This window comes from Hyperolius riggenbachi, chromosome 7 (assembly GCF_040937935.1).
Source record: "Hyperolius riggenbachi isolate aHypRig1 chromosome 7, aHypRig1.pri, whole genome shotgun sequence".
Lineage (NCBI taxonomy): Eukaryota > Metazoa > Chordata > Amphibia > Anura > Hyperoliidae > Hyperolius > Hyperolius riggenbachi.
In genome coordinates, this window is record NC_090652.1 from 227,289,716 (window position 1) to 227,306,970 (window position 17,255).

The following is a 17,255-nucleotide window of genomic DNA, read 5'->3' on the forward strand; positions in this document are numbered from 1 at the left end:
ACTCTCTAACACCGCTACTGCCTGTAGAGCGAGTCCTAGTGGCTAAAGCTGTGGTACTGTGAGTTCACCAGGAAAAAAGCGCAATATAATTTTTTTTTGTCTTGTCTTTGTCTAAAAGCAGCTTCCCCCCCTCCAGGAGGCATCTAGGGTAGTCTGAAGGTCGTTCCAGAAAAGATGAAAAACACAGAGACCCCCAGAATCCTCTATAGTGTTGTAGTTAAGTACACCAGGTATATCAATAGGTATAAAGGAGAGATACCCACAAACGTGGGTTTCAATACCAACAACCACAGTAAAGTGGCACGTGAGGAAAGCCCATCCTCACTTGGGTCCCTTTATCTTCTTCAAGACAGATGGGCTACACTTTAAAAAAAACGACTGAAAGTTTTAATTGAACTAAAAATGTTGTTCCCCCCTCCTAAAAAGGGGGTGAATGATAGATTAGAGGCCTCCAAAAGGACACATTGGCTTCGATTCACTAAAGCGTGCTAACTTAGTTAGCATGCCTAAAAGCTTTGGGAGTGCTAACTACAGTGCTAAGTAGTTAGCACGCCCAATACTTTTATTCATCGCGGAAAAGACGTTGCACCGGGTGCGATGAATCGGGCACACCCGGTGCGACATTTTCTGCGCACCCACTGCGCCGTTCAATGCACGCTGTGAGGCGCTAAACTTTGCTCGTGCTAACTTAGCGCATGAAGCTTAGCGTGATCTAAAGCCCTTTAGGCGTGCTAAGGGCCTTTTCACAGGCGTGCTAACACTTAGCACGCTTTTCTGAATCGAGCCCATAAAGTGTGTAGGCAGTGGGCCATTTAGTTGGTGGGAAATTGGCAGAATACTGCACCAACAGATGCTGGCTGGGTATAAAATTGTTAGACCGTAGGCCCTTTCGACCGGTACATAAAAAATAGCGCAGTAATAAAATGGCGCATGGTGAAGCTGTTACTGAAATGTTCATAGTAACGTTATTTAAGGTTTTAAAACATAAAATGTTAAATGACGTTACTATGAATAGTTCAGTTCACATCAATGTGCTGATAGTAAAATATCGGTAGGGTTTACTGATATTTTACTGTCTTGAAAACAGTGGGCGCTCCATAAGCAGCAGGGGCAGGACTGAGTTACCTGAGCACCCATCACTCTGCTGCTTGTATTGAAGTCCCATGGAGCAAGCAGGCTTGGGAGCATGAGGATTGCGGCTCAGGCAAGTGCCTGTTGCCGCAATGATTATAGAGGCAGGACTGTGTGCCCATAGTTGCAGTGCTATTACCACTCCCCCGCCTGATCAGAACTCCTATGGAGCACAGTACAATCTGGTCAGGCGGGTGAGTGGTAACAGCACTGGAACTATGGGCTCTACACAATTGGAGGGGTTAAAAATAGGTTGTAGGTAGCAGATACAGATTGGCTGTAAGCTTACAGAAACAGAACTCCTCAGGCCTATGGCTGCATGCAACCCATAAAATGGCTTCCTGTGCCAACGCTCCATGTATATCTCTTTGTGCCTCCTGTTTTTGTTACTTGACCGCCTATTCACAGCTTGTTAAATCTTCCATTGCTGGAACACTTTATAACCTGTTAGCCCCTCAGCATTTAAAAATGCTTCTGTGTCTTTAACTGTTTGTTCATGAAATTACAGTGTAAAGACACATGTGAAGTGTGCAAAGTGTGCTACAATGTTTTTGTCATCTGTTTATTGCAGTGAGCTGCCTAACTGCAGCAAAAAATGGAAAACAATGGAACAAAACTCCTCAGGCATTTGTAATATATGTTAAAGGACAACTATCAAATATGGTGTTTTAGCTAAAACTCCTGTAATACAGAGAAGAGCAGCATAGGGAAGAGAAATAGTTATCATTTATTTATTTTTTCGCCTCTATTACCTACTGTTCGATTCAAACAGGGTGCTATAGTAGCGGAGTCGGCGTATAGAAGCAGAAGATTCCATTAGTGACAGGGGAAGCCGGTATTTGAAAAAAGCTTCAGTGTGGCAGTCTAAAATAGTTGCTTCCCCCTCACCGCTGTGCAGAAGCATTAGTGTATGAGGAGAGAGAACTTGCTCTCTCTCTAGGGCAGAGACAGCATCCAGGACATGTGTGCACTTAGGATCCTTCAATCGACTGTCTGCCATTGCTAAGCGGTGGCAAACAGCACCCCCTATGCCAGCACTGGTGTGCTCAAAGTGCACAATGTCTGTCTCCTCACTGCAGCCTCCTGTGGAAGCACAATCTACATAGGTTCTTTTTACATTTGCCTTCTGAATGATAAACTGTATTCCTCCAGCATAGAGGTTTGCCATTGCAAACTTGTCTGCCTAAGCAACACGCACACATATGCTGGACGCAGTGGCCCCTATTTAATTCACTTTTTCCCCTAAGTTTTCTCCTAGGTGACATTTTCACACCGAAATGGAACAGTAGGTAATAGAAGCAAAAGAAAAATGACAGCTATTTCTCATCCCTTTGCTGCTCCTCTGTATCACATGTGTTTTGGCTAAAACCTCATCTTTGATAGTTGTCCTTTAATGTTTGTAAAATCAGGTCTAAGCTTCAAGGGGGCAATATGATGAAAACAGTACAATTTTAAATGCATATGTATACATACAGTACATATAAAATGTAAATGTGTTCCGGAGTAAAATGTATTGTAAATGATTCTTACCTGTTACTGACTGCTGAGGCTCCCCATATTATATATGGATGGGGATGGATCTTCTTTGCTGCTGCAGCAGCTGTTCTTGTTTGGATCAGAACCTCCTGCATAATCTCTATTGCTTGTGTTGGTCCTGACTCCTGTTACCAGTGAGAGTGAATGGGAGCCAGAACAGCAGAGGTACAGGCAGTCTGCTGCAGCTGCAAAGACACCACTGTATTGTGCTAGTTTTAAACTCTATTTGCATTGCTTTGTTCTAACCTTGCAAGCTTATATGAAAATGAATGTGATATTAGAATTACATAGGGGAATAGGCAGCTGAGTGCAATACTGCCACCTAATGTCTCTTTTGTTCTAAGCTGCTCTACCAACCTGCCTAGGTTGCCTGGTTGATGATCCTGCTCTGCCTTTGGGGGCCGGGGCAGTGTGAGCATCACTACTTACCTATGGGGTGCTGCTCCTCTGGCCCTGGCCTGTAAGGCATGTACAGCCTTCTCCACCCAACTTGCTGCAGTAGTTCCCAGCAGTGTCTCAGGCGCGCACGCAGCAGTGCATGCAGTGAGATGCAGTCCGTGGATGCTAATGCGGCATGCGCACGAGACACTGTGGGGAACTACACAATTCAGCCAATGCGGCTGGAGGAATGAGAAGATGGCACATCCCATACAGGTCAGGGGTTGGGGGGGGGGGCAGTACCCAGTAGGGAAGTGTGGTGTTAGGCTGCCATCAGAGAAATGTGCGGGTCCCATACAAAGCCCACTTCATGGTCTTGTAAAATGTTGGGCTTCCCACTTAGGACCCAATACTGGAGTACTGCCTATTGATGGCTGGTGGTACTGCATTCCTGGTATCTGTAACCTCCCAATGTAATAAAGTGGAAAAACATATTTACATATACGTAAGATTTGTGAGAATTGTGCATACCTTGTACAGGTTGTGAGAATTTTGCATACCTTGTACAGGTTGTGAGAATTTTGCATACCTTGTCACACATAATTTTTTGAAATATGATTCCTAATAAATATATAAAAGTCATACTCTAGCTATTTTGAAGCACTGGCTTATATTGTATCTGTATTCCATAAAAGCCTGACAGAAGCCTTCTCCACCTTCCCAAAACTTGAAAAAACGTTTACTTTCACTTTATTGAATGTCCCATATCTTCAGACTTCACTTATTAGTGTAACTTTTATGAGTAATGTCTGATTTTCCGCCGCTTCCCTTCCCTACCTTATCCTCCAGACCTTCCTTCTTTACCAGAATCCCAAATAAACTCTCCCTTCCCCGATCCCCAACTAACTCGCACCCGCTATCTCCCTAAAGGCAGCCCTTCCCGTGTACCCAAAGGATCGCAGTACTCCGGGGATATGGATACTTCAGATGAAGAGAGGGGTGCGGCTCCCAAAGCTCCGCCCAAACGAAGGAGTCGGGCATCTTCTCAGGAAAACGTGCATCATTCCGGCCCTCAGGTAATACTAAAACCAATGATAAATAAATTGAAGCCATCACTTCCAGATAGGAACAGGTTGTGAGAATTTTGCATACCTTGTCACACATAATTTTTTGAAAGATGATTTCTAATAAATATATAAAAGTCATACTCTAGGTAGGAGTTCAAACATAGAAATAGTTAAATCTACCGATACCAATAGGCGTAAGTGAAATGTCTCTATTGTTGAAAAAATCAACCCAATCGGGTCAGGTGTGCATTTCAAAGATTTTGACAAGCAATATTTCAGATTTCCTACCTTGTTGAAGGAGCAAATATAAAACCGCCACCTTAGAGACATCCTAGCAGCACAGTAACATTTTAGTCATAATATCTTTGTAATTTGATTTCTATAATTAAATTAAAAGGTGCTTCAACAAAGTATTACTTTAAAGGACATCTGTCACGAAAATCTTAACATTTAAAATACATGTAAACATATGCAGATAAGAAGTACATTTCTTCCAAAGTAAAATGAGCCATAAAATTCTATTCTCCTGTGTTGCTGTCACTTACAGTAAGTATAGAAATCTGACATTACCGACAGATTTTGGACTAGTCCATCTTCTCATAGGGGGGTTCTCAGTGTTTTCTTTATTTTTAAAAGCACTTAGTGAATGGCAGTTGCTCCCTCCAACTGCCAAAATAGTGTGCAGTGAGCAGGGAGGCTGGCCAGCATCTTTATATAAATCTTTTTCAGGGAATGTCTTTATAAAGAATAAAGGCCATGCTGAGAATCCCCTATGGAGAGATGGACTAGCCCAAAACCTGTCGGTAATGTCAGATTTCTATTACCTACTGTAAGTGACAGCAACATAGGAGAGAAGTAATTTATGGCTCATTTTACTCTGAGAGAGATGTACTTCTTATTTGTATGTGTTTTACATTTTAAGATTTTTGCGACACTTCCTCTTTAAGGGTCTGCACACTTATGCAACCAGCTTATCGTACATTTTTTATTTTCTAAATTTTTCCCATTGCAGATGTATTTGCTTTTTAGTTGCATTGCACAGGTTACAGGTCACATTACGGGAGGTAAAATGATTTGTTGTGGTCTCCTTTATTTTTATACCACAAAAACCCAACAATTTCAAGGACCACTATAGCGGAAAAAAAAAAGCATTTAAAATCTAACAGAATCGACAGGTTTTTGACTTGTCCATCTCCTCATGGGGAATTCTCAGGGTTTTCTTTGTTTTCAAAAGTATTCCCCAAACAGCAGTTTCTACTTCTGCCAAAATAGCAAGATACTGGTCAGCCTTCCTACCTGCTTACACACTATTTTAGCAGTTACACTTAGCAACTGCTGTTCAGGGAATGCTTTTGAAAACAAAGAAAACCATGAGAATCCCCCACGAGGAGATGGACTAGTCCAAAACCTGTCAATTCTGTCAAATTTTAGTTGCTTACTTTTTTCACTGTAGTGGTCTTTTTACATGGGTGTGTACACTTTTTATATGCACTTTAAAGTGACATGTAGTTTGAAGAGATAAATGTGTACACACAGACCCAATCCTGCCTAGAATTTACAACTCTTTAATGCTTCCTGTTCTCACTGTAGCATTTAACAAACCGTTTATCAAACCAAGGTTATAAATCACAGTTTCTTTGCAGTCATTGAAGTTAAGACTTCTCTTTGATAAATAACAGTGGAGTTGCTAGGATCTGAAGAGATCCGGGACACTTTTGGGCACTCCAGCTGGAAAATGGGTGTGGCCATGCACCAGAATGTGGGTGTGGTCATGGGTGGGGCCAAATTTACATGAACTTAACAGCAGTCTAAGTAGGCCTGCCTAGCAAAATGTTGTATTATGTCCCCTCTCCATTAATACAAACAAACCCCCCCCCCCAAAATGCAGCATATCACATAAATAGGCACTTAAACATAACTAGGCAGAGTTACCTGGCTTCTGTTCTAGCAGTACTGGGTTCCTGCTTATGTGACATAAGTGCACTCTTTTGACCTCAGTCGGCAGAACTCATTGTGCTGTAAATTCTTGGAATGCATTGATCTCTCTATCTACTAGCAGACAAAATATAGAAACTAAAAGCAGAAGTCCTCTATTGTTGTCTCACGCTGCCCTCTAGTGACAAGTGGCCATAAATACACATTACAGCAGTGCTGATTAGAAGCAAGGAAATATAACAAATAAGAAATATGAAATGTGCTAAAATAGATTGGCCTGGAGCACTTGCAAGCCTCTAAGTAAGTTGGCTGCTAAAGGGTTACAAAGGCAATGCAGACAGGCCAGTCATGGTACACTGAATAAATGCTACAATTTACACCAGCCAGTTTGTTTACACTTGCTATAAGCTTTGTGCCGTAAGACAGATTATTTCTTATTGGTTAGTATGGGTTTCTAAGCTTTCTATACTCGCTTTTAATTAAGTTTTCGATGGAAGTTTTTTAGTATTTTTTAAAACCTTTGTACATGTAGCTGGCACAAATAATGTTTGCGTCACGGTGAAGCTAAGTCGCTCTCGATCCTTTTCAGCATGACATTGTCAGAATGTAGCCCGAGCTGTTCTGGTCAGGATGAGTTTACCAAAGATGCAATTAGTGTCTTTCTATTCTCTCTCTGCCTGTTAATTAGAATCATAGTTCAGGTTCACTTTTGATGTAAATGATTTTCTTTTCTCACTTCCCTTTTAAGTCCTTTTAGTTCTTTGTAAAATATTGTTCATTATATTTTATGTGTCTTGTCTTTAGAAACGAGTGCCTCTCAGGAGGAAAACACACCTTAATGGGTGACTGTCATTAGATAAGTTCATTGATGAGCTTTTGCACAGAAAAAAATATCCAAATGACCCTTAACCCTTACTTTTATTATTATCCTTTGTTTATAAAATAAATAGCAATTTGCTATGCAGTGCTGTACATTGAACAAGAACTGTACATTACAGTTGTAGAGCCAACAATCACAAAAACATGACATAGGAGGAAAGGAGCCCTGTTTCCAAAAGAGCTTACAATCTAACATCTGTTAGCTCTTTAACAAATCCAGAATAATGATACTCAGGGCAAAATGACTCAAGGGGATAAGAAGCATTCCTAAAGATGTTGATACACCAGACAGCACTTGAATTATCCTCCTAAGCCTTTTTCTTCTCCATGTCCCTGTCATACTGCATCATCAGTACTGCATCATCATGCTGCAAAAAGAAAAAAACTGTTGTGGCCTTACTGGCCTACTCCCTACAGATATGATTGATGGCAGTTGGCAACTGCAGGTGTTTAGTGGTTGTGGCAGGACCAGGGCCGGGCCGAGGCATAGGCTGGAGAGGCTCCAGCCTCAGGGCGCAGGGTAGGAGGGGGCGCAGAATTCATTCAGCTGTCATTCCTAACTGTGTTTGAAGCAGAAATAAATAAGAAAAGGGGATACATGGCAGTGATTGCAAGCCAGATAACTAGATATTAAGGTGTTGGGGAGGTTGTGGGCCCTGTGGCCCTCTTAGTCTAATAGCAATCAGTGTGTGACGGCTCGGGTGGGAGGGATGGAGGGGCGCACTTTGGTGTCTCAGCCTTGAGTGCTGGAGGACCTTGTCCCGGCTCTGGGCAGGACGGTGTTGTCTAATTTTTATACATCTAAGTGGGTGACAAACACCCACTATGCATCATATGTAACATTTATTAACCATGTGGTAACTGCACAGGTGACAAACATGTGTTCTATTGCTATGCTACTGGCTGAACTACACAGTTGCCACTCAGCAACTGCAGGAAAGGATGGTTTTCAAGCATTCTGGGTTAAGTATGCTTAAAAGAAAAGGAAGAGCCATAGCAAGGCAAGAGTGTAACACTGACAGATAGATAGGCAGGTGGCTGACATTGGAAAATCCTATCAGTGGCTGGCATGGGCTGGACTCAAAGAAAGCACTAATCGTGGCACAAGACCCACAGAAGCAGTGATCTACTACACTAGTCAGGATTCAAGGTGTAGGCTGTGCAAATTCAACAGAGTGGCGAGGTGCAAGGAAAACTGTACACTGAACAATTCAACAGAGTGGCAAGGTGCAAGAAAAACTGTACACTGAACAATTCAACAGAGTGGCAAGGTGCAAGAAAAATTCTGTACACTGAACAGTATGAGCTAGAACCTTCAAAATCCAGATTACACAGAACCTCAAGGAGGTTCTAAAATCTACACAGCTAAAATCCTGGTGGACTTCCAGATCTAGATGGACAGACCTGTCCAGAGACTGGCCTGTCAACCAGATATCCTGGTTGTAGAGAAGTACCAGAAGACAAGACTGGTGATAGATGTGGTAGTGCCAAGTGGAAGCAACATGAAGGAGTATGAGAGATGGAAAAGAACTTGGGTTTAAAAGAGAAACAAGAGAGGAGGTGTATGCATGTTTTACATGTCATTTTGGATTCTAGATTCAGCATGTAATACACATGCTCCAGAGGCAGTGGCGTAGCAATAGGGAGTGCAGAGGTTGCGAGGCCCTTGGGCTAGAGGGGCCCCATGGGGCCCTCCCTGAACTGCAGTATTATCTCTTTATTGGTCCTGTGCTGAAAATAATCACTTCTATAGATGCTTTGAATAGTAGTAATCCTTAACAAACTGTTCCCCATCCCCTTCTTGCACCTCTGACACTGTGGTTGTCCTTGGCAGGTTTTGTTGCGCCATATCAATTGTTATGTATAGAATGCTTGGGGGGCCCAATGTAAAACTTGCATCACAGCCACTAGCTCCATAGCTATGCCACTGTCCAGAAGTACTTAAGTTGACCTCATGGGGTAGTTGAATTTGTCACAATCGATTTTCATTGAAATTCTGAGATGAAAAATAATAAATCATAATACCAGGGCCCTGTTGATCTTGGCACCGGTGGTTGGTGTGAGTGCTTCCAGAGATGGAGTGTAAGTGACCACAGGTCTTCACCAGATAACCCCAGAAGGGATTATGGGTCATCGTCCCTAGTGGGAGGCAGACTGGTGATGGAAAGAACAGGAGGGGGAACCACGCAGTGTGGTAAGGGCAAGACAGACTAGACAAGAAGGACTGACTGGAAGGAAGGACTGGCTAGGTGGACAGGAAGGAAGGACTGACGGCAGTGACGGGATAGATAGTAAGGATCTACTGGTACACCATAATGTGCAAACTGGAGGGATATACTAACGGGATAGACTGGAGGGATGGACTAGCAGGACGGATAGGCTGGACAGACTAGATGAGAGGGCTGGCAGGTTGGACTAGAACAGAGACTGACTGGACTGGCGAGACTGGCAGTACTGGCAAGACTGACAGGACTGATGAGACTGACAGTACTCTCAACTGATAGGACTGGTGAGACTGTTAGAATGGTGAAGCAACAAGCCGGCGCTACAGCTATCACAACACAATCCTGGACCAGGGATTGAATATCCATGGTCATCATGACCGTGCTGTGAATCCACCCCCAGCAATGCACAGAATAGGAAGTACGAGACATGCCGCACACACGGTTCTTAGGAGTACACCAGGCAAGAGACAGCATCCACACTGAGCTCCAGGGACAGTAGACGCCGTACAAGAAGACGAACCTACAGCTGGATCGTCCAGGTAGGGAGTGAAACACATATATAAACAAGCCTCAAAGCATATTAGAGCTAATTAAAACATAAATGACTGTTTAAAGGTAGAAAGTATGGGGTGTCTTGCCATCTTGAAAAAGAACAGAGACAATGGGAGCTCAAATAGCGCAATATGTAATGATCAACTGAAGGAATATAAAGTATAGTGCTACACACAAAGGTGGGTTGCATGAGGGGCAACTGACTGATTGAGGCAAGTGGAGATATTTACCCGGCTCCACTCTGGGTTTCCAATGGACTGGACACGGTCGCTCTCTTTGGAAAAGGACACTTGCTTGCCTCCACAATGTTAACCACCATGTGGGGCTCGGAAGGACCCCTCCAAATTTGAAAGTTGTGGGTGTAAACAGCACAATTGAGGGAAAAGGCGTCCAAGGTTTATAAAACAAGTTTAAAAACACTAAAATCGAGAAAGGGCAGGTGACTTACCTCAATAACACCAGTCACATATGTCAATAAAATGTATTACCTTGGGCAATTATATATTATTTTGGAGTACACCTATCTAATATGTGTGCAGCAGAAAGTATTTGGGTGATGCAGCCCACATTTGCACATACTTCTTTATTTCTTTAAAAAAGGGTAAATGCTGTAATACTGTAGTGTTGAGAAACACTGCTGAAGATGACGAGCTGGCATAAAGTAATTTCTGCTGCCACCTGGCGGCCAAGTATAAGATTGTTTCACATGTAAACTGATTCACCTACCAAATGCTGTATTGTTGGATGTAATTACACGTTTTTATGAACAAGAAAAGTGTCCCTTACAATTCATATAATGTATATATTAATGTACCTGTAATTTATTTTTAAATACTTTTATTTTCTTTGCTTACAATCTGTTTTGAATGATCGCTTAAATCTTCAGTCCAGCCTTCCATTGTAATGGTAAATTTGCATTACTTAGCAATGTACTAAGTTTGTGCATTGCATGTCTATAGTTTTTGCAATAAATATATTTAACCACTTCACTACTGAGGGGTTTTTCCCCTTCTGTATCAGAGCAATTTTCACCTGTAAGCGCTCCTTCCATGCATTCGCCTATAACTTTATTACTACTTATCACAATGAAACAATCTACAGTATTTATTTATTTTTTGCCACCAATTAGGCTTTCTTTGGGTGGTACATTTTGCTAATAATTTTATTCTAAATGCATTTTAACAGGAAAAATACAAAAAATCATTGAAAAAAATCATTATTTCTCAGTTTCTCAGGCCATTAAAGTTTTAAAATAACACATTCTATCATAATTAAAACCCACACATTTTATTTGCCCATTTGTCCCAGTTATTAAAGTGTTTAAAATATTTCCCTAGTACAATGTATGGCACCAATATTTTATTTGGAAATAAAGGTGCATTTTTTTTTCAATTTTGCGCTCATCACTAATTACAAGCCCATAATTTTATAAATAACATTACAATACTCTTTTGACATACATATTAAAAAAGTTTAGTCCCTAAGGTAACTTTTTATGTATTTTTTTTTTATTTGTCTTTTATTATATGCATAAAATTTATATGGGTACTATGAGAGTGTAGGAGGGAAGGAGTTCATTTTAAATGTATATATGGGTTCTTTTTATTAAAATGAATAATTGTAGGTTTAATTTTACTAGAATGTCCTCGCAGATTATTTCCTATTCGCATACTATAAGTACGTGAATAGGAAGTAACATGTGGACGTGTTCCTGACACATGGACTTAGATTAGTGAATGGAATAAACAAGCTTATATCCAGGCACATCGCCTCTAGTTAGGACATTAAATAAATGATTAGGGAAAGGGAGGTGCTGAAGGGGGTGTGGCTAGAAACAGAAAAAATCAATTAACCCTTCGCACACTCACATGCAAATGTTCAAACTAATGCATTCACAGATTTACTCATCCAGGCACAACTGTTATCCCTACAGCTAAATTAAAAGCCAGGGTTTTAGTTCACAGAAGAATGCATTCTTATGCTTAGTCACCTATACTGCGCAGAAGTACCCAGGTAAACATAGGTGTCCTAACTCTAGCCCTGTAACATGCATAGTGCAAACATGCAAACACAATCATTGCATCAAACCTATCAATGGATTAGGAGCACACATCCTAACTTCCTCTCCTGGGAAAGGTGAGTTCCCATTCAATCATCTTCCCTCTAACGGGTGGTGGCGAGTACCCATGTAGGAGCTAGTGCAGGTTTGAGCGGTGGCCATCCGCCGCAAACAGACGAATATCTACGTCCCTGAGCAGGAACTGAAGTCCTGCAGGACGTGGATATACCGTCTGTAACCACTTAAGTGGTTACAATGCAAGCCTGTGCTATTTGTCCACAGAACTCCTCTTTGGATGATCTAGGGCAGAGTGTTAAACTGAGTCACATAAGGAATTATATCTATAGGAGAAAAGTGCTACATCTTATGAGTATGCTAGACAGAAAAGTTGTCCATGTGTTGGAGCTTCCCCTTCTTCGTAGTCACAAAAAAACAAAGAAGGGGCAGATGATAATCCCAGATGATAAACCTCAAAGAAAAGGCCTCACATAGCATAAAACCGTATTACATTTATTGGAATGTAAACACGCTGCTTTTAAAGAGGAGGAATTTGTAAGAGCAAAAATGTTTATATTACAATAAATATAATATGTTTTTTTTTTATATGAAAGGCCTTTTCTTTGAGGTTTATCAGGATTTTGAAGAGAGTAGTTTGGAGGAGAAGCTTGCTTTAACTAGAGTGATAGCCTTGGAGGAGGGGGACAACCCAAAGCATCCTAAATGTGCTACTAGACCTGAGTGGAGGTCTTACAATTTGGTGAGTGTTAGCTCACAGGGTGTGGTGGCGGTTTTGTACTGGTGTGAATATTGTGAAGTTGATGGAACACAGACCAATGTGCATAGAGGATCGTTAATGTTGTAATAGGACCTTTTGATGAGCTATAACCCCACGGGACTTTCCATTTATTGTTTATGCGCTACCAGCTCAGTTTCTAGGGGCGGGTTCAGGCGTGCAACAACCCTGAACGGTGTGAGGGGAGGGGGCGCTGTGGTGGAGGCGGGAGCCGCGGCCACACAGAGACACAGTTGCGGGGAGGGGGGCCCGACTTCGCCCTTTCTCTCCCTGGGGGCCCCCCTCCGTGCTCCCCCCTCTTTGCAGAGTAAGCGCAGAGGGAAGCATTGTAAGATCAACTCACCTCACTTCCCATTCCAAGCACTGCTCACTTGCCACTGGTCTCTCTCGCCGTCTGCATAGCCGCTGATACACTCTCTACTTACTGCTAATCAGGAAGTAGAGGGTGTATACGTGGCTATGCAGAAGGAGTAGACGAAAGACTAGCGGCTAGGGAGCAGCACTTGGAAGGGGAAGGGAGGTGAGTTGCTCATATGAGGCTTCCTGCTGTGCTTACTCTGCAAACAGGGGGGAGCACGAAAGGGCGCCCTGGGGAGAGGGAGGGAGAAGTCGGGCCCCCTCCCCGCGGCTGAGTCTCTGTTTGGCCGCTGCTCCCCCCTCCATCACCTATAGGGGGGCACCTATATCTAGCTAACTTATGCTGGCTGCACCTATACCTGGCTACCTATACTGAAGGCACCTATACTTAGCTAACCTATACTGGCTGCACCTATACCTAGCTACCTATACTGAAGGCACCTATACTTAGCTAACCTATACTGGCTGCACCTATACCTAGCTACCTATACTGAAGGCACCTATACCTAGCTAACCTATACTGAAGGCACCTATACCTAGCTAACCTATACTGGTGGCACTTATACCTAGCTAACCTATACTGGCGGCACCTATAACTAGCTAACCTATACTGGCGGCACCTATACCTAGCTAACCTATAGTGGCTGCACCTATACCTAGCTAACCTTTACTGGGGGCACCTATACCTAGGTAACCTATACTAGCTGCACTTATATCTAGCTAACCTATACTGGCTGCACTTATACCTAGCTAACCTATACTAGGAGCACCTATAGCTAGCTACCTATACTGGGGACACCTATGCCTGGCTACCTATTCTGGGGGCACCCATACCTGATTACCTATACTGGGGGTGTGGTATGGGTTCACGAGTCCAGGGGGGGGGGGGTGCAATTTTTACACCCCTGCCCTGTGAGCAATTTAGCCTAGAAACTGTCCTGTGTGCTACCTTATAGGGGAATTAATCACATAACAGGCCAAAATGTAAAAAAGAATCTTAATCATGGGTCAAGTTATTTTTTAAGAAGCTGTCATTCATTTACTGCTTACAATGATGAACATTTGAAGCTCTTTAGGGCCACACAAAATGACACGGAGGGCCGCATTCAGTCCGTGGGCCTTGAGTTTGACACCTGTGATCAAGAGCTTCAAATCCAGGTGGCTGGATAGAGTACTGGTTAAGGGCTCTGCCTTTGACATGGGAGACCAGGGTTCGAATCCTGGCTAGGTCAAGTACCTATTCAGTAAGGAGTTCAAGGCAAGACTCCCTAACATTGCAGGGTGGCCTCTTGAGCGCGTCCCAGTGGCTGCAGCTCTTGAGCGCTTTGAGTCCGACAGGAGAAAAGCGCTATACAAATGTTCAGATTATTATTATTATTATATTATTATATTATAAATGTGCATCATTGTAAATCAGTAAATGACAGCACACTACCTTCCCATCCAGATGAGCACATTGTTGACAGTGCTCTGGTTAAAACATTGTCAGTTTGATCCAGGATACAGCAACAAACCATGAGACCCCTCAGCAGAATTGCAGATTTGATCAGAGAGGGATCTATCTGATGTTCAAATCTGCTGTCCAATCTGCACACAATCTGTTGTTGCCACACATCTGCACAAAGATCTTCAACAGATTTCAGCATAAAATCTATTGGGAATCTGTGCAGCCACCTCTGCCTGCTGGGTCCCCAGGTTTCCCCCATGAAATATGCACCCCCTCGGTCAGTGGTGAGTGTTGCACCGTAGTTTTGGCTCACCTGTCTGCCGATGCACCTCCTCCTGTGTCCCATGTCTTCTCTCCATTGCCACCGTGTCACTTGTACCCCGTGACACAGTGACACATGCGTGACCCCGTATGTGCCGTCAGGTCAAATGGTACAGGCTCTCTGGCCGCAATGGAGAGAAGACACGGGGTACAGGAGGAGGCACGCCAGCAGACAAGTGAGCCAAAACTAGGCTGCAACACTCACCACAGGCCCAGGGGGATACACATTACACATGGGTCATCCAGTCATCGGAAAATTAAATGCCAATACCACGGCACAACCGACTGAGCCCTTTTCGAACATGTAGAATCAATCATTTTGATTGATTTTGCCAGAAATCGATTGAAATGGCGATCAGGCAGCCACGTTGCAGCATTGATCTCAGCCAGATTTCATCCTTATAATCAGATCTGTGGGACATCGATGCTGCCAATAAAGTTATGTATATGGGCACCTTTACTTTTGTTTAACCTCATCCATGAGCAGAGCTATTTAACATAAACACAGATACAGAAAGCAAAGGAGGAGTAAATTATGAGTTAAAGTATACCTGACCGAAGCACAGCTAGATAAGGTAAGTACTGAGGTATGTTTATGCTGGATCCACATACATAGTTGGTTGGATTGAAAAAAGACACACTGTACGTCCATAGAGGTCAACCAGAAAATGTGTTCCTATGGCAACACATTCCAAATTTTAATCACTTTTACTGTAAATAACTCTTTCCTACATTGATGAAACTTTTTTTCACCATGTGCAGATCATGTCCTCTAGCCCTTTGCACAAGTCTAAGGACAAAAAGCTTACCTGCCAACTTTTAAATCTATTCTCTTAATGGGAGGAAACGGTGGGGGAAGAGAAGGTAATAGGAGGATAATGGGAGGGAACATCACTACAGAGAGAGAGATACATTATGAGTTAAGTCAGATAAGGAGAGATCAATCCTGAGCTAATTTACTGTATAAGAAGAGTTAATTCAAGAGAAAAACTTTGTGAATCAACCTCATTGTTTGCAGAATCATCTGGGTGCTTAAAGTAAATGGGAACCGCATTTAAAAAAAAATGAAGCAAATACTTACCTAAGGAGAGGGAAGGCTCTGGGTCATATAGAGCCTTCCATCTCCTCTCCCGGTGCCCTCTATCCTGTGCTGGCTCCCCCCCAATTCAATCCCCCGCCAAAAGGGTATTTGGAATTCTTCGGGAGCCGTGTCCTCCCAAAGACGTGCGGCTTCATACTGCACAGGCGTGAGCGTGCAAGAGAGCGTGCTTGTGCAGGCGCAGTACAGGGCCGCCCTTCTTCAGGAGCACTCGGGCTCCCTGAAGACTTCTGAAGCCTCCTTCGGCCGGGTAAAGCAGTATTTGACTAAATTAGTCAAATACTGCTACCGGGCGAGCCAGCACCGGAACGACGGGACCAGGAGAGGAGCCGGAAGGTTCTATAGGACCCAGAGCCTTCTCTCTCCTTGGGTAAGTATCTGTCTCATTTTTTTAAATGCGGTTCCCAGTCACTTTAATGGACTTTATACTGATACTGGCAATGGTACTGGTAACAGACAGTTCTGGTGGTGGGCTTTTTCCTGATACTGCCATCTACAGTAGTAATAGATAATTCTGGTGGTGGGCTTTTTCCTGATACTGGTATCTACAGCAGTAATAGATGCTTCTGATGGTGGGCTTATTCCTGATACTGGCAATTATAGTGGCAATAGACACTTCTGGTGGTGGGCTTTTTTCTACATGCTGCTCTTTCTTCTTTCGCAGATCTCTGATCTCACCAAACGCATGTCGGCCATTGAACGCATGTTAAACCGCCTAGAGCAGAGAATATCTGTACAGTCTGATGAGGTAATATCAGTACTTTATTAAGAGCTCCAGAACAGGAGAAGACAAGATTTATTCTATAACTGGACTCTTTTCATTCTTCTAGTCAACAAGTCACGGGGTGCAAACAGATGCTGACCTGGAGGAGGAAACATTAAAAAGGAAGATTGGAGAACTTGCCAGTAACATCAGTGACAAAGGAGGATCATCTGATGAGGAGAAGAGCCCAAAAATCAAATCCACAATTAAAACCTCCAATGAGATTTCCAGTCAGAATGTAAGTCTAAGGGTAGAAAGAAGGAAGAGACTTGTTTATGGTTAAAAATTACCTCGTTTTTTTAATGTTTGGGAGCTTAAAATCATGGCTGGAATCATACTTTTTCCTTCCCTAGGCCAACCTTTCTGTGGTCCCCTTTCCATGTCCAGTGCTGACCTGTTTGTATATAGCAGCCCCCTCCCACTCCATGTGCAGCCTCCTCCATGTAGAGGAGATCTTCTCTGACATGTATAGCTGTGTGTAGAATTGTAGAGGTTTGGCCGCAATCGTGGTGGGCTTTCACTCTGCACTCAGGCGCTAATGCTACATACTCACGGGCAACATTTCTGGCCTGTCACTAGCACACAAGAGCGTGTGCGCAACAGGCCGGCGACAGCTCGTCGCCAGGTCCCTCCGCATACACACGGCGGAGGGACCTGGCAACTGATGCAGCGGAAGCTGTCGCTGTTGATCCTCCCCCCGCCGGAAGTGCAAG

The 17,255-nt window shown here is 43.2% G+C and overlaps 1 protein-coding gene across 6 annotated transcripts in view; it reads left to right on the forward strand.

The window, feature by feature from the left end:
* The window catches only part of MLPH (melanophilin), a 117,451-nt gene that overhangs the window by 71,394 nt on the left and 28,802 nt on the right, over window positions 1-17,255 (forward strand). For 2 of the 6 annotated variants that reach the window (XM_068245334.1, XM_068245338.1), the window contains 3 exons: window positions 3,976-4,121; window positions 16,444-16,527; window positions 16,610-16,780. In XM_068245334.1, the coding sequence (XP_068101435.1) occupies window positions 3,976-4,121; window positions 16,444-16,527; window positions 16,610-16,780 (401 nt within the window). Of the gene's footprint in view, window positions 1-3,894; window positions 4,122-16,443; window positions 16,528-16,609; window positions 16,781-17,255 lie in introns of all 6 variants that reach the window. The other 4 variants (XM_068245333.1, XM_068245337.1, XM_068245336.1 and 1 more) reach the window with 2 other exon arrangements.